The 24,272-nt window shown below is 40.8% G+C and overlaps 2 protein-coding genes and 1 long non-coding RNA gene across 4 annotated transcripts in view; 1 reads left to right on the forward strand and 2 right to left on the reverse strand.

The window, feature by feature from the left end:
* On the reverse strand, nucleotides 1–18,152 carry gna13b (guanine nucleotide binding protein (G protein), alpha 13b). The gene is made up of 5 exons (XM_024291051.2): nucleotides 17,800–18,152; nucleotides 8,511–8,740; nucleotides 4,890–4,940; nucleotides 2,685–2,885; nucleotides 1–890 (listed from the first exon to the last, which is right to left on the reverse strand). The coding sequence occupies exons 1-5, from the start codon at nucleotides 18,080–18,082 to the stop codon at nucleotides 519–521; spliced, it is 1,137 nt and encodes a 378-aa protein (XP_024146819.1). The 5' UTR covers nucleotides 18,083–18,152; the 3' UTR covers nucleotides 1–518.
* Nucleotides 17,831–24,272, forward strand: part of rgs9a (regulator of G protein signaling 9a) — a 22,592-nt gene continuing 16,150 nt past the window's right edge. The window contains exons 1-2 of the mRNA XM_024291050.2: nucleotides 17,831–17,950; nucleotides 21,768–21,845. Coding sequence (XP_024146818.1) covers nucleotides 21,777–21,845 — 69 coding nt within the window. The 5' untranslated portion in view covers nucleotides 17,831–17,950; nucleotides 21,768–21,776. The remainder of the gene's footprint in view (nucleotides 17,951–21,767; nucleotides 21,846–24,272) is intronic.
* Nucleotides 23,356–24,272, reverse strand: part of LOC112157940 — a 17,247-nt gene continuing 16,330 nt past the window's right edge. Inside the window, exon 3 of one of the 2 annotated variants that reach the window (XR_004948372.1) lies at nucleotides 23,356–23,806. This is a non-coding gene — a long non-coding RNA (uncharacterized LOC112157940). The remainder of the gene's footprint in view (nucleotides 23,807–24,272) is intronic. The other variant, XR_002921250.2, reaches the window with a different exon arrangement.

Here is a 24,272-nt window from a genome sequence, read left to right on the forward strand (position 1 = left end):
TTACTGTCCGATCACACAGTTGTTCTGTTTACTGAATCTGAGAACGTGAGCACCCAGGAAACAATGGTTAAGGCATTACAGGTTCAGGTGGGGGTTGGTTCCCAAATAAGCTACAGAGTCACCGAGCAGCTGAAGGGCTGAGCCGCACAGCCAGTGAAGGACCAGCATGCACCTCCAACAGCATCTAGGAGCTGTCACCAATCCGCAACGAGTTAACCGCTATAAAATATAAGTTAAAGGAAACAATTAGAAAACTAGAAGTGAAAGAGGAATTCCTATCGGTGTCCATCACTCTGGCCCCCCAACGTCAAAAGAGGCACAGAAAGCAGAAGGCCCCAAGAGTTCTTCTATGAGATCCAGCACTGAACATGTTGGGGGGGTGGCTTCAGTGATGTAATAAGAGACAGTTTGAGCTCCAGCCGACATCGTCTCTCATCAATTGGGAAAAAGGCAGGGGGGCACTGCGGTGGTAGTGGCTTTAATACAGAGTTTCAGCTCCGAGGTGGGAGGGGCCCACCTCACTGAAGCATCAGCTGCTTCAGGTTGTCGTGCAGGATGGTGTCCTTGACATCTCGGAACACCAGCCGGATGTTCTCGGTGTTGATGGCCGTGGTAAAGTGGTGGTAGAGCGGCTTCTGCTGCTGCTCGCGCCGCTTTTTATGAAAACATTCCACCAGGAAGTGCTGGACGTCTACCAGGCTGGCGGGGTCGCCCAGGAAGTCGGGGAAGTAGTCCTTGATGGAGACCTGCTTCACCTTGTCCTCCAGCAGGTCGGTTTTGTTGAGGAAGAGGATGATGGACACGTTGTTGAATACGCGGTTGTTCACGATGGTCTCAAAGATGTTGAGGGACTCGCTTAGCCGGTTTGTCTGCCGGTCCTCCATCAGCACCTGAGGAGGAGGACAGCAGGTCAATTCCACTGCAGAAACCATCGGCCTCATTTCTACCGTCTGTCCTGGACCACAACCATTGTTTCAATAGCCAGCTAAAATATTAAATTCAAAATTAGCCAAAAAAATTGAATAAATCATAAATTAGCTGAAACAGCTAGCATGTCGCTGAAATATTAGCTAAACTCCAAAATAGTCTAAAAAAACCTTAATAAATCTTAAAATAGTCCATAGATCTAGCAGAATGCCATCATAACTTTCAGCTTTTCTACACTCTGACTACATTTAATATAAAATAACGACTAATCTATTAAATTAGTCATCGGCTATTTTGATAGTCGATTAGTCGACTAATCGTGGCAGCACCACTGTCCTGTAGGTTCAGATGTCAGTCTGGAGTCACATCCCTCTCTACTCTGGCTGCTCTACTCGTCTTCAGAATGCACTACACCAGATTACCACAGGAGTGTGTTTGGGGATCAGGAACCTGCTGATGTTTGGAAGAGCGAGCAGCTGGCCAGAGTGGATGCAGCAGAGTGTCTTCCTATGGGGTAAGATAGCTTTCTAAAAGAACCGTGTTCATGAAGAATAACTTGTATTCATAGACAGAAATTTGTATTCACAAACACAAAATTGTGCACAACTTCGCAGAAAAAATATGAATGCAACAATTAGTTTTACGTTGAACATGTCTATTTCGAATACGTCTTTTCTTTGTCTTGAATACGCATTTCTCCTGGTAACAAACCGTCAAAAATACGTCACAAACATCGATTGATCAAACTCAACGTGTCTGTTAAAATTTATTTAACTAAAATAAAATAGAAGTTTTAAGAATGTTATTGATGTCATAACGGGAAAATGATCTTGATAGCCAGAGCTGCTGAAAATGTAATTAAACAGATGAATAAAATGAAAAAGTCAGTAGGATTAGAATCCCCACACTCTCTGTTTCTAATCTTTTTGTCTTTTTACCTAAGGCTACAATTGTCTGTCCGTTAGCCTTTAGCTCCGAGTTAGCTAAGCTGTTTTTCTCTTAACCCGTTATCCCTTTCAGGGTCACGGTGCTGCTAGAGCCTGTCCCGGGTCGAGATGGGCGAAGGAAACGGTCCGCCTGGACCGGTCCTGGACCTGGAGTGGGCGTGCCCGCCACCCCTGTCCCGGGAATAAACTGCTCGGCTAAGAGAGGAGCCCCCATGATGACATGCTGGCCGGTGTTGAGCTAAGGAACGTTCCCCTGCCAGAACAATGCCTGAGACAGGGGAAACAAATTCTGGCAGGGGACATACCTTGACAAAACCCCTGAATCAGAGGGCAGAACAGCAGCAGAGAAACGGGGATCCCCCCGCTGGGCGCTCGGTGATTTATTTTCTTTCATCATTCTCTTATAAACATCTCTCTTTTTTGCCACCATATACAGGTCTGTTTCATTGTTTATCTGCTCTGCTGCTGTCAAAAAGAAAAAGCGTCAGGACTCGACTGCTAATATTTTTTCCCCAGCAGAGGGACAGTGTGGAGATGATTGTCTGTCATCGTAGTTTAATGAATGAGTCTCAATGGCACGCTCTCTCAGCTGGATGGATGTTTCTGGACTCGATGCATCAGCCTGGGACCCTGGGACGTATTTTTGACAGTTTGTAAACAGGATCAAGACAAAGAAAAGTCACATTCAAATGATACATTTTAACCCTAAAACTAAATGTATTCATATATTGTTCTGCAACTTTTGCTTTATGAATACGTTTCGTTATCCTCCTCACACTGCCAATGCTCCTGTTCATCTTACAGCCTCACCTGGTCGTATTCAGAGGATGAGACGAGGAAGAGGATGGAAGTGACAGAGTCGAAGCACTCGAACCAGCGCCGCCTCTCCGAGCGCTGCCCGCCAACATCCACCATCTTGAAGGGCACGTTCTTGATCTCAAAGTCGTACTCATGGATGCCCTTTGTGGGCTTTCTGGCCAGAAGGATGTCCTGCTGGCTGGGAAGGTAGTCCTGCACAGAGACAGACAGATCAACAGCTAGCTGGATGTTGGTGAGAGAGCGTGCTTTCTCTTGTTGCAGGCAATGACTGTCTGTAGCATCCGCCTCGTCTTTAATACTGAACGGCTCTACATTTATCCATGCTCCAGCATGAACCTACTATGTGTATGAAAAGAACGCTGATATGAGATCTGAAACATAATCAGTAGATGGCAAGAACAGGACATCATGTCCTCAGCCGTTCTGACCTGCAGCTTCCAATCACCTAAGTAAGAACAGTAGCTGTTATGTATGCAGTTTGAGCAGCTTTTGCACTCAAAACTGAGAGGAGACGCTGTAGCTGAGGCGTGCAGAGGGCTGTCCGGCTGATTACTGGCTGCTGCGGTTCACCAGCAACATGGAAGTATTCATGACCCACTTCTGTTTGACATCATCACACTTCCTGATGCTGCTAGAAAAGGAAGGACACATCTCATAAAAAAGACAGCAGAACGGATGTGGAGGTTCAGGAGAGTCATAAGAATGACAAAATATTTTAGGAAACCGTCTGGCTTTAGGACGAGTCACAGTACAGAGACGGTCCTTTTGAAGATTTTAAATAAGCTCAGAAATAATTCTGACATGTAAAAAACATCCTGTTCTAAACTACCTTTGATTGAGAAGATCAGCAGATTTTATTAGACAGACCAATACACATGTGTCAAAGTCGAGGCCCGGGGGCCGGATCCGGCCCTCCAGATCATTTTATTTTAATGTTATTAATGGTCTGATGTTATCTTGTACTTATTTCTAACTTGTATAATTTTGAGAAGATACATTTTTATGGAGAGTAAAATCTTGAAAGTTATTTAAGGTTTAAGTTGATAAGCTGATAATTATGTTAAACAGTTACAGTTTTAAAGTTTTAAAAATGTCATTCTGCTAGCTTCTTGGATTATTTGGCATTTACTAAGATTTATAGGCTATTTTGGAGTTTAGCTATTTTTTCAGCTATATGCTAGCTGTTTTGCTAACCAAAGGTGTTTTTTTTTTTTTTTTTTTTTTAAGGTAATTTGGAATGTAACTAATATTTTAACTGGCTATCAGCTTCAGCGTTTTTAACTATTAACTTCAGTGATTTCAGCTATCAATTTCAGCATCTTCATCTTCTTCTACTTCTTACTGCCCTTTACGCCTTGAGACGCTTAGGGCAGCAACGAAATCTTTCCATTTCTGACGGTCACGGGCCAAGGTGTAGATTGTTCCCCAGGTGTATCCAGATTCTTTTAGCTCAGCCTCTACTGTTCGGCGCCAGGTGATTTTGGGCCGTCCTCTTTTTCTTTTTCCATCCGGTGTCCAGTGTAGTGCTGTTTTTATGATTGTGTTTTCTTCACTCCTCAGTACATGTCCTATCCATGTCCAGCGTCTTTTAAAGATAATTGTTGACATGTCTTCTTGGTTGCAACGGGACAATAGGATTTCATTGGAGATCTTTTGGGGCCAGAAAATCCTTAATATCTGCCTTAAATTTCTTGTGTGAAAGTTGGAGAGTTTTGTTGAGTCTTGCTGTGTCATTCTCCAAGACTTCATCTATCAGCACTAAAATCTTCAGCGGCCAAATTTAGCTTACAGCATTCACACTAGCATTATCACAGGTAATGATATATATTTAGTTTTTAAAGCTTATAATGGTTAAGACGTGTGTTTTACATCCAGTTTGCACCTGATCTGATTAGTCAACTAATCAGAATAAATAATTGGTGATTAGTCGACAATTAAAATAATGGTTTGTGACAGCTCTACTCTGGAGTTATCCATGATGCCAGCATACAGTCTATAAAAACTGTGCGTTTGCTAACATATAACTAAAGCAAACATGAGGGTAAAAACCTCCCGACTCATCCTACCGACACAATCAGTTTCAGTCCATCAGCTGAAAAAAAAGTTATGAGGAAAGACAGGAAGACAGCACTTTCACTTCTCCATAAACGACTGCAGCGGAATCACGCTATCCCTTCAGCTGGGGGCGGGACTTACCGACTGTCCCAGCCTGCCCAGATTGTCCAGGAAATACTTCACCGACTCCCCCTGTGAAAAAAAACAAGAGCAAGGAAAAGTCCAGTGAAACGAAGTCACAGAGTTCAGGTCCCCCCCGATGACCCTCATTACCCCCCATATATGCTGTCAGGTGAGTGGGTGCTCACAAAGGTTCATGAGATCCTGATTCATGAACAGCATGCATGCACACTCCACTCAAAGACTTCACTGGCCCCGTTTCTAAAGGCGCTAGAGTTTGGATTCAGTCAGTTTGGTGTGAACGCTCCGAGGAGCAAAGAGCAGAATCAAAAGAAGAAAACAACACAAACGTGGTTCTGTTCAGTGCAGTACCACAGCACTGCTATGGAAAGAAGGGAAGATCAGTGGACAATGCAGGGAGAAGCTGCTTTGTTACCTTACTGTATCCTGCTGGGTATTTTTTTTAACATATCTTCTGTTTTGTTTCTGTTACCTGAACACAGCCTGTTCCCAGCAATGTGAGCTAAATGTTTAAAGGGTAACCAAACCCTAAATCAACTTTCTTTTATCTGCTGACTTCTATAAATGGGGTTTTAAAAGTGCTGTCTGTTGGTTGTTGCCAATTTTTGACAAATTAAAATAAACTCGTTTAATTCTTGAAAATACAGTCAAAAACCGTCTGTGTACTGCCCCCTACAGGTCGAAACGAGGTATTACGGATGAATTGTGTGATTAGCTTACTGATTTAAATCCCAGAAGTTTCACAGTATGATACTCTGAGCTCCAGTATAAAAGCCCCGCCCATCTTAGATTCTGTAATGGTCGGTTGTTGTTGTGTTAGCTTTAGCATGGCTTGTTGCCAGGTGTATTTCCTTCCGTTGTCAGAAATCTACTGGCTGCACAACTTTCCAGTGGATTTAGAAGTTAGGGAACAGAGGTTGAGTTCTATTGGAATTATATCCAGCAAACTCCGTCCTGGTGATGGATTTATAATGAACATTTCACTCTGGATTGTTTGTTTAATATGTTGGCCTTTATTGGCTATGATGCTAGCGTCTTTTTACCACTGAGACACGGGTCATCTTCAGACCGGCAAACCCTCAGCTGTGCTGGCAGAACCACTGCCAGACATTGCAAAAACAGCGTCTTGAGCACTGATATTTATTGGTGGATTGGCCCTTGCCTATTCGCTGCTAGAGACAGACGTGCACGAGCACGTGCAGACCCCACTGCTATGCATTAAGTTGCATCAACAGAACGCAGTTGTTGCAATGGAAGACATGCAGACATCAACCACAAAAATCGGGCTAGCTCCCACATTTTTTAAACTGGTTCCACAAAACATGGCTCAAAATAAAGCTTAGGAAACCATTGATGTCATGGTATATTTACATTTTTATTATTTCTAAAAGCTGAGCTGTAAATAGTGCAAGAAATGCGCCTTCTAGTGTTACAACACACTACCGTCAAATGAACAGATTTTGCCTTTGTGCCAGAATCTACAGAACTGAGCTTGTAAATGTAATATACTGTATATCAATGGATTCTGGTCTGTGAGCGCTGGCCTAGGGCAAGGGTCTGCAACCAGCGGCTCCAGAGCCACGTCTGGCTCTTCTACCCCTCCACTGTGGCTCTCTGATTAAAGAAAAATACAAAGCTTTAAGTTAGAAAAAAATCTACTGTAAAGTAAAGTTAAAATAATTCAATAACCCAAAACACAGTAGCCATAATTGAGAACTAAACATTTTGAAAAATTCCAGTGTTTTAAGTGTCCCTCGTGGTTTAAAAAAACGGTTAATTAGCTCTGTTTTAATTTTAGAAAGTTAGATTTATGAATTTCTGGCTAAGAAGCACCACAAAAGTTTAAAAATAAAATGTTTTTTGTTTCTATTGCTGACATTACACTACCTACCACTAGATTTGCTCCAATAAGATGATCCAAAGGGACACAGGAAGTCTTTTATTTTGAAAGCAAGTCTTGTGAATCTCTATTAAAAGTTATAAATGTCTCATATATGAGATAAAAAAAAGCATAAATATCATTGGGAATGGTTTAGATCAAATATGTCTGGAATGGAACTTTAAGCTTTTTGCCACTCTATGAGGGCAAATCTCGGTTAGAGGACTTCATTTAGTTTTGTTGTACATTTGTTTATGTTGTCAGCTTCATGACAGGGTAGCCTCCCATCCTGGGCTTGGTGCATGTTAACAGTCGTACACTAGTCAGCAAACTCACAGTGAGGGAATTTCTGACAAAAGAAACAATTTCACTTCCATGTTTCTAAAAGCAGCAGGTCTCAAACTTCAACGCAGAAGGTAGAAAATATCAGAGAAAACATTAATGATGGCAGCTCGAAAGTTGAATGTTCAAATCAACGTTGGAAAGACTTGCATACATGCACCAATACCACCATCTGGTGCTGTGCAATGTGGAAAAAAAATTATATGACGATATAAATTATTTTATATCACAATATAAAATAATAAAGTATATTTTTCGGTTTTTAAATAACTCTCGCTGGTTTTACTTTGAAAACAGGAAGCTTCACTGACACTTTATTTTGAAGATTTGTTAACTTCTGGTGACAGTAGATCCGCTCACACGGCTTTATTTTAGATCATAAATTAAAATCCCAGATTATTCTGTATCTCAGATCAATGAATATTTTACTACATGATAATTCACTCTACTATATTCATAAAGGTCGTGAATCTGCGATCTTAGAAGTCGTGAATATTCAAACTTGATTTTTCAGGAGCAGATCGCGAGGATCTGAGCACCTGGATACTTGTTACAGCTCTATTCCACAGCTTGGTTCATCTCTTATTTTTTGTGATCTCATATGTTCATTTTTTGGACTTTCCTTGAGTGATAGAAGGTTTGTTGTGTTAGCATCGGCGCAGGAATAGCCTCCTAGCAAAATTTAAATATTACTGTCTTCTGCTCGTTGTCGGACGTCTTGAATCCAAAATGCAACCAAATCACAGACATCCCCTCTTCTCTGCTTCTTCTTCTGCACTTGTGTTAAGTAACGTAAGTTTAGTAACGTAAAGCCTGTTGTAAAACCTGTGAGTGTAAAGCAGCTTTACGTGCAAAACCACAAGAGTTTCTTTGTAAAGAATCCCCTTTTATTTTGTCTATTTTCACTAATATACATTTTTATGATCATACTGATGAGGTTAATACTCCATCCATCCATCTTCTTGACCGCTTTGTCCCTGTCGGGGTCGCGGGGTGCCGGAGACTATACCGGCTAATGATGGGCGAAGGCGGGGTTCACCCTGGACAGGTCGCCAGTCTGTCGCAGGGCGAGGTTAATACTATTTAATGATATATTTGGCAGAGTAATTGATCAAATTAGGTTATAAACAATTGAAGAGAAATGACACAATAGACACTTTTCTATCGCCTACATGGGTATGTATCGTCATATCGCCCAGCACTAGCACCATCTATTTGCCAAAAGGGATACAGTGCTGATTTATTGGGGGGAAAAATTGAAAGGGGTAAAAAATGATGATCTTTTTCTATCCACTGGAACAGTCTGCAAGACTACAGCACTGAGGAAGCAGTCAGAGTCAGTGCCTGACTCAGCACTTCCTCTCACGCAGCAGCATGGAGACCAGCAAAGCCGTGCTTACCAGCTGGAACTCCCTGCGCCGGTCGTAGGCGTTCTGGATGCCCTGGTCCGCCCACAGAGCGCGGATGGAGGGAAGATAGTGCTGAAAGACTTTGGACTCCACCATGCCGTGACCTTGAGCCATCACTGAGCGGGTGTCAAAGGCCATCATGGTTTCCCCATGGTGATGGTTGGATGGGTTACCCCACGGGATGTGAAGCTTTTCTCTAGCATCAACCAACACTCTGATACCTGTATGAAGAAGAAAGCAGAGGAGATCATGAGATCTGGTCCACTAAACACTGTGTGACGATGAGTCCAGACGCCTGTGAATGTATCATTGTGAATTTGCTTAGCCCCAGACTAAAGTTTGTTTTTGGAACAACAAGGGGGTTTTGGAGATCTGTGATGCTGCTCTCACATGAGTACAGTTGATGACTCAGTGAATCCTCTCTACAGTCTCAGGAGGTTCTTTAAAAACAAACAAAGATGAAAGGGGGTGGGCTGACACCCCTCAGTGAGGTTGGAAAAAAAGTAACGTGCATTTAGAACATTTGTAAGATGGCACTTTCTACAGATTACACACAATAAATGTGATGACTGGAAACACACATTTGTAGAAAAGCTGTGCAACATTTATGGTGCCAATGGACTCTATGCACAGAGCTGTGTGGCCAACTGTACTTTGACTTTGCAAATTCCTGGTGTCTAATTTATGTCATTTCATACATTGTATGTTAGTTTGTCATTATGTGTTTACACAATGAGATCCAAAAAAAAAAAAACAAAGTTCACCTTCCTGAAACACCTAACACTCAGTGCTCACTAAACGCTCCATGCACTGCATGATCATATGACTTCTTCAGATGAAACGTAGCTCTGTTAGAACATTATGTCAGAACAGAACGGAGGAGCTGGAAGTTATTGCAAAAGTTTCCACTGTGGAGCTCATCCCACACCTGGGGTGTTCATCAAACACCCCTGAGAGGCAGTTGTGAGGAGGGAGCCCCAACAATTCTCAGAATTTCTCCCTGCAGGGAATCAAACATTTGCAGTAATGAAATGAGTAGAAGAATCCACAAGACTGAATGCACGATCTGGATGTTGGGCATTTTCTCTCACAACTGTTTCTCCTTTTGGAACGTTTAAATTAAAACACCTTCCATTTGGCATCGCATCAGCTCCTGAGCATATTCAGAGAAAAAAACGTCTCTGATGTTGGAAGATTTGGATGAAGTAATCTTTCATGCCAATGATGTTCTTGTGTATGGCCGAGACAGACAGGAGCCCGATAAGAGGTACCCCAGCAGGAAGGTTTGATTTGAACAAGAAATCTGAGTTTGTAAAGTCATTTTGTAATATTTATACGCCGTAAAGTTTCAGCAAATGGCAAAGAGTCGGGACCAAATTAAAGTCAAAGCAATCCGTTAGTTCCTACAACCTGCATGCGTGTAGGACACGTGGACTTCATGCACTGTGACTTCTGTTCATGGAAATCAGGTGAGCAGTTGCTACATTGCTTCATGAGCAGCAGGACTGTGCAAGCGCCGTGTAATTAGTAACAAAGAACTGGCCAGGTTCTAACGGGTTTCAAGCTGCTCGGTCTTGACTTTAGGACGACTCAAAATCCTGCATGCTGGATGACAGCTCTGTTCTCAGCAGAGACGGATCAGAACGCTGTGCTAAGCTGGAGAGGGACGCATGCAGGAAGTTTTCCTGGTGCTCCTGAAACTTCTGTGGTTCCATGAGGGTGATAAACACTAGTTTTTCATGGTCTTGAAACCAGATTTTCGTCTGGGAAATAATCAGTCAGAAATCCTCCTGAATTATCTAAAATATATTTTATATATAAAACATTTCTTTGATTTACGTGCTTCTGTTCAGATAATTTTAAGCCTTCACTGAAGGCCCTGAAGCCACGCCACTGGGTGACATATGGAACAATTCCTTAACATTATTAGCATCATATAGCACAGAGGTGTCCAAATCCAGGCCTCGAGGACCGGTCTCCTACACGTTTTTCAACCTTTCATTGAAGCTCCTTATTGGCCAAACACACCTGATCCAGGTGATCAGCAGCAGATAAGGAGAGATTTCTTGACAAATAGCAGGAGGCCGGCCCTGGATTCCTGACCTTGGACATTCCTGATATAGCATGATAGCATCAGTGTGTAACAACAGTCTGTCTTCAAATCAACACACTTATTAAACTCCGTTACTGCTCTAAGTCCATCAGGTTTATCCTCTAGTTCTGATCCTGTTATTAATCGCCTCATTCTTCTTTAGCCAAAACTAAATGCTAACGGAGGCGATTAGCAGAGGTTGTGTCTCCGTGTTTGTGTGGGAGGGGCTTTTCACAGCACGTAGGCTGTTTTTTCTCTCTCCGACTCGTGGAACAAGTTCCACTTTGCTAGCTGATGCTTTCATATCTGCGCTTTGCGAGAGACGGGCGGGCTAATCTTACTAGATTACTTACTAGATACACAACAAAAAACAAGGCAGACTAAAATGAAGCTCCATGAAAAAGCAATTAGCTAACAAAACAGAAAAACTCAAGAAAATGACTAAAAAACGATGCCAGATGCTCCTCCCTCTGTTCACTACACTGTCCATCCTGAGCCACTCACCTTTTTCCCACTAAAATACTCAATTAAATTGAGCACAACTAATGCGACATTTGCATAAGAAATAAGCAGAAGGCTTTTGCTTGGGCATCTACCGAGACCAGAGGTCTCCAACCTGCAGCTCCAGAGCCACATGTGGCTCTTTAATCTCTCCATGGAGGCTCTCTGGCTGAAGAAAAATAAATTAGTATTTTTTTAAAGTAAGGACTACTTAATTAGAATCTCATTAATTTAGATTAGTTACATTTATAAATTGACGCTGAGGTGCACATAGATGATAAACTATAGGTTGTGTTCAACTCTACCTCCAGAATAAACAGATTTTATATGCAAAACTTTGGTAAAAACCTTGATCTTTATGAGTTAAAAGCACATATTATCTTATGCTGAACAACATTGGTTATTAGCTGTCCAGAGCTGCACTGACACGATCCTGTTTAGCACAGAGCAGCTTTTATTTTGAAAATAAGTTCAAGTTTCTAACAAAAAAAAAGAAAAAAAAAAACAAATTTTGAGAGATGCTAGGTTCTTTTTAAAAGTTTGATTTTATTCACAGAAAAAACAAACATATTTTTTGTTTATTACTAAAAACAGTCATGAATGCAATTCCAAATTTCTTAAAGGCTAAAGTAAGACTATGCGGCTCCTTCTAGGTGTTGATCAGTAGAAAACGAGCCTGAATGGCTCTTCTACTGTTCAAGGTTGCTGACCCTTGACCTAGACTATAGGTGTCAATCGGAGATGAGAAAAAAAAAGAATGAAAAAAGAACAGCACCCAAACAATTGTGACTCAGTTGCCATTGTTCATGTTAATGAACCATGCCAAACATCTGAACGGCAAAACTCTAGTGATCACCAGATTAGTGACGGAAGGTGCATTCCTCTCTTATCTGAAGTATTCAAGCATACTAAGACATGCTAACCATCCCAACCTGCTCCACTACAGGCACATTTGATCATAAGTTGTTTTTCTCTCTCTACATTTAGCTGGCTTAAGGCAACGTTTACTTGATTGTTTTGGACCAACACTAACCACACACTGCATTCAGTCTGGCTACGGCAGGTGACTCGCATAGGGCTGCCACGATTAGTTGACTAATCGACTATTAAAATAGTCAACGGCTAATTTAATAGTCGATTAGTCGTTACTTTATATTATATGGAGTCAGAGTGTAGTGAAGTTGAACAAAGCTGTGAGGGTTCAGCACCAAGAACTCAGTCAAACTTTCAGTGATCTTGGTGTCAAAATGTTCATCTCGTTCAGGACATTACTGCTTGTATTTTTGGTTTTCACAAATTTTATAGTTTTTGAAATATTTAGCAAAATATGCTCTATAGGATATGAATGAGAAAGTCTTCAAATTTCAACATTTTAAACAGATTAGCAACAAACCTTTAAATATATTCATGGAATATGTTTTCATCTTTTATAGTAATAAAAAAACATTTGGTATTAAGCTTCTATTTTAGCAACATGCTAACGTTTCTAACTCGTTTACTTTACTGAGGAATTTTAGGCTATTTTGGAGTTTAGCTAGTATTTAAGCAACGACCTAGCTTTTTGGGCAAATTTGACAACTACTGAGGCTTTTTGGGCTGTTTTGGAGTTTAGCTCAACACTAAATATTTTTGCAAAATTGGCATGTCTTAGGGATATTTAAGCAATTTACTACAATTTTTTCAGAAATTTAGGTAAACTTCAGCACTCTGTCATAGTTCTTCAACAACATTTCCAGTCTTTTAGCAAATGTAACATTTTGCATTTTTAGTAAATCACTGCAGCAATTGAAGTCGATTGTGTCGCCATTTTCAGCAAAAAGCATTTACACTAGTATTATTGCAGGTAATTCAACTTTTCTAGTTTACCGTAATCGCGTTTTAATACCAGAAACTATTGAAGGACAGAAGCTGCATGATTCATCAAAAGTTTAATAAACTATAATCTGCATTGTCTTTATCTCGAGCTAGTTTAAAGTTAATTATGCTTAAGATGTGCGTTTTACATCCACTTTGTGCGTGACCGAATTAGTCGACTATAGTCTCACATTGACTACAGAACGGCTGCAGGAACACTGCAGCCACAGGCTCTGCTGCTGATCTTGCAAAACTCCAAACTCATGTAAGTTCACACGATAACCCGCCATTTATATAGGGAGTACAGCAATTAGGGCTGGGAATCACTGCTACCTCACGATTCGATACATGGCTCACGAAATCGATGGTATTGCAATACTACGATAATTGGTATAAATCATCTCTAATACCTCACTTTATACAGAAGAACACATTTTTTAGGAAAACCTATCCCCATTTATTTTTTTTAGTTTCAGCTCAATCATTCAGTGTTAACAACAGTAAACATGAACAGCAGTGCCACTACTTGGTGCTAAATTGCTGTAAACAACAGAACAAAAATTGAAAAATTCAAGTAGCTGCCTGACACATGGGTGCTCACAACAGCCAATCTTGAAATGTGCGCCCCACATCTACCACTGAAGGAACGTCTCACCAAAGGATGATGAATAAACAAGATCAATACTTGGTGAAAAATCATTGAGAACACCATCCTATGATTGGAGGACTAAATATTGCGATATATTGCAATACTGATATTTTGGCAAACCCTTAACAGTAATTCCCCCTAACTTGTAGGTTAGGGACCGGAGACATCCGTGAATACGGAGAACCCCCACCACACACCCACAAACCTCCCTGTCCGAAGGACGTCTGTTACTGATCCATACTCCTCAAAAACACTTCTGATCATGTTTTATAAACATTTATTAAAGAACCTCTGAGTGTCACTCAACATGGAGTTTTTCAAAAATTATTATTCAATAGACTGAGTACTTTTCATGGGAACTGTCACTTTGTCTCTGTGCCTTAAAAAAGTGCGTGCTTCCTCCTTCATTAGCAAGAGGGCATCTTCTTCCAGAATTATCCAGTTTGATCCATAATAAACACCTGCTCTGGATGATAATTAATCTCCGCAATCATCAGAATATTCTCAAGCTGCTTCTGAGTCAGCTGATGCCATTTCTCCATGCAGGTGCTCATTATTCATCTGGTAGCGATTCAGGAACTGGTGGGACCAGCCTTTGGTTCGCTTTCCATGGCAGCTTTGGCCACAAAAGTGTCATACTTCATATATTGTGTAACAAGTCGGGAGAGCGGGGTTGGTTTTCATAATGATGTCATGTTTAAACCACGGTAAAACAGCGAACATAGAGGGAAATAGGATTGATATAGAAAAATGCATCAGATGCACGTTACACTCGCTCGCTTGATTTCCAGTTTAGGTCGTTAATAGTCCCAACTTCACAAAAAGTCCTCCAGCGTTCAGCAAAAATTTGAACAGAACAAAACGGATTCAGAGTGCCACAGAGGTCAGACCTGATTGGATGCATTGTGAGTGCCTATTTGATTTTTCAAGTTACGTTAATACTCCGGCATCCACACCAGAGCCGGAATGGTTGCCGTGTCACCCCAGAATAACCATATGGTCCAATTCCTTTACTGGTTTAATTTTTACCTTAAGGAAACTCAATTCAAATTAAAGGGATCTGGCAACCAACGTTAAAATCCAACAACTCTTCAACTATGGAAGTCATGAATCATCTCAACTAACTCCATTGCTGTTAGCCAAAGGTTAGCACTGCAACTATGACTTGGTGACCTTTGGGTAGCCAATTCAACCTTTGATAGCGACAACTCCAAAATGCTCAAGAAAAACATTGCTTTCAGCAATCAGACACAATTACTTTGGAATTGTTACTCTGGCTTTGTAGAAAAACATACTCTAATTGATTTTAGCAACCAACAAATACACAGACCCAGATCTTCAAGTCCATTTCAAAAGCTGAAGCACTCTCAACAAAAGCTCTTGGGTTACTTTAGGGATCTTATTATATGGCACACAAATCACAGGAACTATTGAGTAAATACTTATTTTACATTTTATTTCAACAATCTAATGTTATGTATTTGAATGTCTAAAGAAGAAAAAGCTCAGACTCTGAAGCTGATAACCAGCTACAAAATTAGTTAAATGCAAAATTAGAATAAAAGACTGAAAAAAAGCCTAAATTAGCCAAAACAGCTAGCATGCAGCTAAAATATTAGCTAAACTCAAAATTAGCCTAAAAAAACCTTAATAAATGCCAAAATAGTCCATAAATCTAGCAAAATGCCATTATAAGTTTCAACTTTACTAAACTCTGACTCCAAATAAAATAACGACTAATCGACTATTAAATTAGTCGTCGATTATTTTAATAGTCGATTAGTCGACTAATCATGGCAGCCCTGTTTCCAATGTTAATGATCTGAACATTTTAGTTAGAACTTCTCCTTTAGAGAATCCATGTAACACTGGATGATATTAACAATCTCATTATTTCACTGATACATTTACAGTATGTGAACTGGATCAGATTAATATGAATATATTCAAAACAGATAGTAGATTATTCATGTATTTCTAAACAAATGTGTATAAATGTGTAAACTCAAAATTGAATAGAAAAAAATGGGAATCATATCATTCCAGGCTCTGGTGAATCTAATAGTTTCTGGAAATTATAATCGATACTCAGCCCTACTTGGTAGCAACATTTGGGTATCTACTCTCAGAAAAATGTGTATTTCTGGTAGCCTCAATAATAAGAGATGAGACCATCCATTGAGAAACGACGAACCATTCCCCACTGCGAGAAGAAGACAGCAATAGCAGAACTGTTTGAGGAGCTTTTTCAAAGCCAGGAGAAACCGGTCAGGTCTTTGTTGATAGCTGGATAGGATATAACTTCATCCAGATGGACATGTGGCCTCGAAGTGGATGCTGACGCTTTTATGTGTGAGTCTCCCCACTGCAACACTTGCACAGCTGTCCTGCTAGCACCTCAAGGCTTTCATTTAGGGACACAGACCTGCTGCAGACTGGATGACTCTTATTTGTACTGTCTGCCTATACAGGAATAACTAGCTGAAAACAAATCTTACATCCATATTTGCCGTGCTCCAGAAATTATGACTGTGAACTTGTTTTAACGTGTGTGTATAACAATGAAATCTATTCTTGTTTTTATACAGATTCCAGTGGGTTTTTGTTAAAAGCAGCAAACACATTATTTGATAGGAATGCCAAAATTAGTCGACTAATCAACTATTAAAATAGTCGACCTCTAATTTAATAGTTGATTAGTCGTTACTTTATATTATATGTAGTCAGAGTGTAGTAAAGTTGAAAGTTATAAAATCATTCTGCTTTTTGGACTTTTTGGCATTTATTAAGGTTTTTTAGGCTATTTTGAAGTTTAGCTAATATTTTAGCTGCATGATAGCTGTTTTGGCTAATTTAGAGATTCTTTCAGTTTTTCAGGCTAATTTGGCATCTAACTAGTATTTATGCTGGCTATCAGCTTCACCGGTTTCAGCTTCAGTGATTTAAGCTATCAATGTCCTCATCTTCAGCGGCCAAATTCAGCTTACAGCATTCACACTAGCATTATCACAGGTAATGCTATATATCTAGTTTGTAGTTTGTTTAAAGCTAATGATGGTTAAGATGTGTGCTTTACATCCAGTTTGCGCATGACCTGATTAGTCGACTAATTGGTAAAAAATAATCGGTGATTAGTCAACTAACTAGGGCTGCATGGTGGCTCAGTGGTTGGCGCTCTTGCCTCACAGCGAGAAGGCCCCGGTTCAAATCCCGGCTGGGACCTTTCTGTGTGGAGTTTGCATGTTCTCCCCGTGCATGCGTGGGTTTTCACCGGGGACTCCGGCTTCCTCCCACCGTCCAAAAACATGCTTCATAGGTTAATTGGTGACTCTAAATTGCCCCTAGGTGTGAATGTGAGAGTGAATGTGTGTGATTGAGGCCCTGAGACAGACTGGAGACCTGTCCAGGGTGAACCCCGCCTTCGCCCAACAGCAGCCGGGATAGACTCCAGCACCCTCGCGACCCCAAAAGGGAAGAAGCGGACAAGAAGATGAATGGTCAACTATTAAAATAATCATCTGTTGCAGCACTTTTATTTAACAGTACTGATAAAATTAAATGATTTAATAAATATTGTCTCTGTCAACTGTGTTATCAAGACGACACATTTTAAGAGATTTGATGTTTTCTAACATCCAGACAATTGTATTACACACCAACAGTGACCCAAAAGTCTGGATGTGAACCAGAACACATGGAGGCTGATGTCCAGGACGTCTGGAGTTGGGAACAGCAGCTCAGAGGGACAAACAGAACAGCCTCCGGCTGGACTGTTCAGACGGAAGGATGCTGGCAGGAGTGTCCCAGCAGGAACCGAACCCTGGGGGTCCCGCTACACCCCTGGTTCCAGCTGACGCATCACCTGCAGCCCATGCCGCCCGTCAGCGTGCGTGTGCGCATGCGGGACTCCGGTGAGGATCGCAGTGTTTGCGTCCTCCGTGATGGAGCTCCGTCCCCCCAGACCAGTCCGGAGCTCCGGATGAGCCCAGCCCCGTGGCCTCCCTGCGCCCCGCGGTCTGACCACATGGGCGTCTCTGCGGCAGCGAACCAGACCAGGGCTGTCGAGCTCAGAGAGCATGGCTCCCAACTTCCCATAATTCGCCCCCAGGCCTGAAGAAGGGGGTGTCCAGCCCTCCGATCGGCCCGTTTCACGTAAACACCCCCACTTCCCGCCGCGCTCGTACCTTTAATAACGTTGCTGAATATAGTGGCCCTGAACTCCTCCTTGGCTTTTTGGTCGAAGTCTTGGCCGTGGATAATGCGCATCTGTTTGAGGAAAGTGGACTTGCCGCTCTCGCCCGCTCCGAGCAGCAGGATCTTCACCAGCCGCTTCACGTACGTCTTGTCCTTGTTCAGACACTTGTCTATCTCCTTGGATTTCCGCAGCTGCTCCACTTCTCCGCTCGTGAGGAGGCAGTTTGGGAAACATATCGATAAAATAGAGCGGGCTGGCAGGAAGTCCGCCATCTTTGAAACTACTAGATAGCTACAGTCAGTGAGGAGGGCGGAGCTCGGCGCGCGCCCTGATACCTTCACGGCGCGTAGGAAACGGTGCAGCCTCCATTTACGCTGTGAGCAGCTGTGATGCCATGTCCCCAAACACACGCACACGAGGAGGAGCGGGACCTGAGTTTACCCAGATAAATGCTCATTTGGGCTTTTTTTGTTTTTGGACTTTAAATGTTGACTTTTCCACTAAATTAAAGCTATTGGTAATGTACCTTAAATATGATATAATAGTAATTTAAAAAAAACACAAGTTCAGATAGCACAGACCTTTTATAAAATAATACATTTATTCTATGTTAACTTTTATTAACACTCTGCTCTGCCGGTGGCGTGTCCTGCACATTGATATGAATATTAAGTCGTTCTAATTAACGGTAAATGGTACTGCAACAAGTCAGTGAACGCAGCATAGCAGATTGTGGGGTGAGGCACGGAAGCGCGCTCATGTGTCTGTTTGGGTGGCTCGCGCAGACACCACGTGGCCTGGCACATTTGGCGGCTCCACTAATAATAAGCAAATATCATAGCAGTTTTTTTTATTTGTCCCTTTTTATGAATCTGAATACATCCTATACACATTCTATGGAATAAACTTTATTTGAAATGCTTTGGTTCAGGAGTTAGATGGAGGACGGACGGATGGTTGGCATGGCAGGCAGGGCCGGCCCTGGGCATAGGCGACCTAGGCCATCTAATGGAGGGGGTGCCAAATTGCCAAGTTTGACAATAACCCCAACTTCACAAAAAGTACTCCAGCTCGGCTCCTGCGTCCGGCAAAAATTTGAATCTAACGAAATGCATTCAGAGCACCAGAGGCCACAGAGGTCGGACCTGATTGGACAACACAAGCACAAGTCGTCACATACTGATGTATGGTTAAATGACCCTCTGTGTCAAAACTTGATGATTTGGGTGGGTGTGCCCAACTCGTCACAATGTGACGTTCTATCTGTTCCAATTAAATCATAGATGCCCAACCCCTGGGTCTGCTACCAGGACCGCACCGGTACCCAATCCGGTACTGGAGGTGGAACCAGACGCGCAGCAGTATCAGGTCAAAGTTATCGTCACTAGTCGCGTCCCGTGGACCGGTCCGCGTTCAGACAAAACGCCCGGACCCTCGATTTAACTGGGCCCTGAATCAAAACTGTTTTGACGCGCTGCCGGCTGTCAGTGACTTCAGTAAAGCTAGAACGCAATCACACAGTCTGACTACCTCCGGTCCAGTAGACAGAAATAAGTGATCCTGAAATGCAGATTCCCAACCATAAAATAATGTTACTTTAATTTCTGAAAAATGTCAGCTATAAATAAAGCAATGCAAGTGCTGCTTTCAGACAGAGGAAGGACAAAAAGAATTGTATTTTTTTTACTTTTCTTTATCATTATCATCATCATTATTATTATTATTATTATTATTATTATTATTATTACTATTGTCTATTTTAAGTGAAAGCAGCAATGAAACAACAAGCGCTGCTCTCAGACTTTATGAGGAAGTAATATTTTTTCCCCTTATACTCATTAGTATTATTATTATTATTTTGTTATTATTATTGTCTATTGTCTCAAATAACTAAATTATTGATCCACAAAATCAACAGAGTCCAAGTTTTAACATTTATTGACAGCTGTAGGGTCAAGAGAGAATTTCACAAATTAGATCAAGTTTTATTTTTCATTAAAAAAATATAAATTTATAGGTTTGTGTCTGTTGGGTACTTGGTTTAATAAAATATCAGTAGGTGGCGCTGTATCATCCATTGAATGAACCAGTAGAAGTAGAAACATTTGTAGTTCTCACTTAGTTCTTGTAGTCCAACACTGCGGCCCTGAGCCTTAATATTTCAATTTTTTCTGTTTTTTAGCTATAGTAAAAATTGTTCCTTATTCCAAATATCTTCATGATTATAAAACACAGCACTTTTTTGATGGTCCATTACTTTCACTCTGGGCGCTGGATGAACTCACAGTGAAAAGGCTCTAGCAGTCGTTTGCTCATAACATGGGCTGGGAATAATGAAAGCATGTGAAGTATTGTTCGTTTTATCAGCTGTTCAGAAATAACATCTTTGGATATTTTAGTTGAGGAATCTTGTCGCTTTTCGCTGAATGTGTGTCGAATATCGAATATGAAAATAACATAACGGCGCTCATGATGTAAAATCCAGTGCACTAATGGATCGGAATAAATTGTTTACATGCACCTCGATCGGATCAACAACCGGTATATTCTACCTGACTCGGTTGGAAGGAAATTTGGATCCGAAAGAGTCTGATCGGGCCAGAGTATTCCAAATGGTGTGTTTACATGATGAATTTTTATTCTGATCAGACGTTTATTCTGACTATTTGTGTCCATGTAAATGTAGCTACTGTGAATTTTCATATTAATATGTTTATATTAATGATGTTTTGTTTTTGGGAAATGGATGACATCTTATTTACGCTTTTAGGAAAAAGTATTTAGCCTGGTTTCCAAATCGCTTTTAAAAACCCAAGACTCTAGATTGTCTGTAACTCTAGAGTTTTTTAGTAGCTGGGGAGTAGGGAGGGAGTTTGGAAACAGCTTGAAAGACACACTTGCACTCTCCTGAAGATGCAGCCACACGTCTTCAATCCTCTACGACACATACTGCATGTCAAAGTCCAGGCCCGGGGGCCGGACCAGCCCTCCGGGTAATTCTATCCGGCCCTCCAGATCATTTTATTTTAATGACCCGAATTTATGTTGTGCTTATTTCAAATTGTATCAATTTGACAAAATATATTTTTAAGGAGAGTCAAATAATGAAAGTTATTTAAGATTTAAGTTGATTTATTCTGGAATAATATTCCTGACTTTTTATTATTCATAATTATGTTAAAAAGTTATAGTTTTAAAGTTTTTCAAATTGGCATTCTGCTAGATTTTTGGACTATTTTGGTATTTACTAAGATTTTTTAGGATATTTTGGAGTTTAGCTAATATTTCAGCTACATGCTAGCTGTTTTGGCCAATTTAGGGTTTTTTAAAAGAAGTTTTTTAGGCTATTTTGGAGTATAGCTAATATTGACATTCTAGCTGTTTGGGCTAATTTAGGCTTTTTTTCTTTTTGGGGGGATATTTTGAAGTTTAGGTATTTTTCCAGCTACATGCTAGCTGTTTTGTTTTATTTTTATAGGCTAATTTGGCATTTAGCTAATTTTTTTTTATCAGCTTCAGTGATTTCAGCTATCAGCTTCAGCATTTTTAGCTATCAATTTCAGCATCTTCATCTATCAGCACTATCATCTTCAGCGGCCAAATTCAGCTTACAGCATTCACACTAACATTATTTCATGTAATGCTATAAATCTAGTTCATAATTATGTTAAAAAAGTTACAGTTCTAAAGTTTTAAAATGTAGTTTTAGAGTGTTCAATAAATGTTTATCCTGTCCGGCCTGTGACCTAAGGTGTGAGATGGACTTCACCATGCTAGTTTTCTCATTCTTCTGATTGGAGGATAAATCTAGCCCTCCCCTCTATGCAAATGATCCTCTCAGGATGAGCGTGCTGGCATCAGTGGTGGACACAGTTGTCTCAGTTCCTGCACCTTTTTTTCCTGTGGAATCTAAATGAGAAAAAAGCTTGTTTTTTCATCTGAACTGGTTTTCCTCAGAGTCCAACAATGACCATCAGAACCGTCCGTCCAAACCGGGGACAGCACTTCCATCCACGGATCCACTGCCTCAAAAAGGTGGGTGACAGTAGAAATGCTGCTCTGAACAGCTCTGTTTCTTTCATGATGATTGTGTGTGAAGACAGTAAAATACTAATATTGTTTCCTATTATTTTAGTTGACCAATTTTCTGTGTCTTCATTGTGGAAAATTTAACTCAATGAATATTAGAGTTTTCATGTATTTTTAAAGATATTTCATACAGATTATTTGTCAGGTGTACACAGTGGCCCATACTTGCCCATCTTTTTCATTCATCATTCAAAAAAAAAATGACCAGGGAAAGTATAAAGATTTCCAGACTGAGCGACTCTTTAATTTACACATTTGTCTTCTTTGTGCAGTTCTGTCTGTCCACACAGTCAGAGCTGAGACTTGTTGAAGATAATCTCTAATTCTACCCTAAAGCCAATTAGTTTTACTGCTCAGTGGTCAGACTAAAGTGTTGTGCAGGTAACCTGACCTCAACCTTCATGTTGATCTGTAAAGCTGCGTTCACACTGAGCGATTTGCACGGCAGAGGCGCCTGGTTTCAATATTAAATCAATGGGACAGATGTAACCTGAGGTCCTGTGGCGCTATTTGAGCGAGGAGCGAGATGTGAAGCAGCAGGATTTGAGCGCCGCAGGCGGAGTTCAAATATTTAAACTGTGGTGAGGTTGATTCACCAATCAGGGACTCAACTTAGAGATGTTTTCAGTAAAAGCAGGTAGAATACATGTTCAATCACAGATTGATCTGATAGTTCTCCTGTCCTTCCATCCATTTTCTCAACTCACTGAATCCCTTCCGGGGGAACGGGGCTTCTGGAGTCCGTTCCAGATATTGTTGGGTGAGGGCGGGTACATCCTCAACCAGGGGTCTGGAACCTTCAACACTTAGAACCATTCGGGTCGATTTCTCTTCAACCTAAACCTTGTAGGAGCCACAAAGTCTTCACTCAGCCTTTAGAAAAATAAGATTCTGATTTATGTTGTCGCTACTGACATGAAACATTTAATCGTGTTTTTTGGTATAAATAAAACAAACATAAACAAGAAAATAGTTTAAAATAATATGAGATAGTTTATAACTTCTGACAGACCTTTGCATGACTTCCTTTCAAAATAAAAGACATCCTAAACCATAGGATCATGTCAATGCAGCAAATGCAGCAGGAAGTGGAAAGTCATCAATTAAAAACTGTTTTTTTAACCATTTCTGGTGCATTTCAGCCACAAATTCATAAATATAACCAACAAAAACTAAATCCGAGCTAATGAAGTGACCCCGACCATATATTCAGACCATGAGGAACACTTTAAACCCTTAAATTTGTTAAAAAATAGAAAATCTGCTTCATAAACTAGTGGACTATAATTTGACATAGCTTTAATCCTGGTTGTGCTTACTTAAAATAAATTGATTTTCTGTGATAGATGAAGCTGAAAATGAAGTCTAAATGTGTCAGTATGAATACAAAGGATTGATGGAGAATTACAGCTACTGTTGTTAGGACCCTCGTTGTATTATTTAATTATTAATTTTGTCCTTTAACTCTTTGGGAATGATTTGACAAAAGTTTAAGTTAATTTACTTATTTTAATCTCTACTGCTTACTTTTTCCTTTAAAGTTGCTTTTTAATTTTTATTTTATATTAACTAAAGAACAATAATGGAGGTCTAAAAGAGCCACATGTGGCTCAGGAGCTGCAGGTTGCAGAAGCCTGATTTAGACCGTGTCACAATTGGGCAATCAGTAGGAAACCCAGATGCAGGAAAGAATTACAAACACATTAAAGGCAAAGTCCGAGAGCTTTAATTTACATAAGCCATGTTACCAAAACTCACAGGACCAAGCCACCAAGCCAGGAAACAAAAAGAGCCGACACTGAGGGGTGCAGCAGAGCCCCTTACTTTCACAGAGCCTAATTACTGAAGTGCAGGCAGCTGGGACTTCTTCGCAAGAACCACAGGAGAATGGGCGGAGTCACAGCAGCCTGCACAGAAGCAAAAAAAAAAAAAAAGAAAGTAACTGAACCAGAACATGACAGACCGTCTGTGGCAGGGCCAATGGAGCTGAAGCTATTGCGATCACTATGCCAGCTCCCGGGAGGCTCTTTGAGCCAGACCAGGGGTCGGCAACCCAAAGTGCTGAAAGAGCCACTTTGGACCAATACAATAAAAAACAAATGTGTCTGGAGCCGCATAAATTGAAATGCCTCATAAAAGTCTCACATTGTAAGTAACACATGGAGAATGTGTCGAATAAACGATTTTTTCTCCTGCTGCTGCTGCGTGTCCTCGTGTCATATAAGTTTCACTTTTAGCCTCATGACAAGTTGGTGAAGCATTGCAGCGTCAAACTACCTGACTACAGCTGAATAGCCTCATAATGAACATCTGAGCTTTTATTTTGACATCCCTCAATGACACAACGAGAGGGGGTCCTGATCAGTCTCTCCC

Source organism: Oryzias melastigma, linkage group LG8 (genome assembly GCF_002922805.2).
Source record: "Oryzias melastigma strain HK-1 linkage group LG8, ASM292280v2, whole genome shotgun sequence".
Lineage (NCBI taxonomy): Eukaryota > Metazoa > Chordata > Actinopteri > Beloniformes > Adrianichthyidae > Oryzias > Oryzias melastigma.

What these genes read in the sequence shown, in the direction of transcription:
- gna13b (XM_024291051.2), bottom strand. Translation starts at nt 18,082, where the DNA reads ATGGCGGACTTCCTGCCAGCCCGCTCTATTTTATCGATATGTTTCCCA. An exon ending in ATTCAGCAACGTTATTAAAG is followed by an intron (nt 8,741 to 17,799) that starts GTACGAGCGCGG and finishes TTCTTCATACAG; the next exon opens with GTATCAGAGTGTTGGTTGAT. An exon ending in GGCGCAGGGAGTTCCAGCTG is followed by an intron (nt 4,941 to 8,510) that starts GTAAGCACGGCT and finishes TTTTTTTCACAG; the next exon opens with GGGGAGTCGGTGAAGTATTT.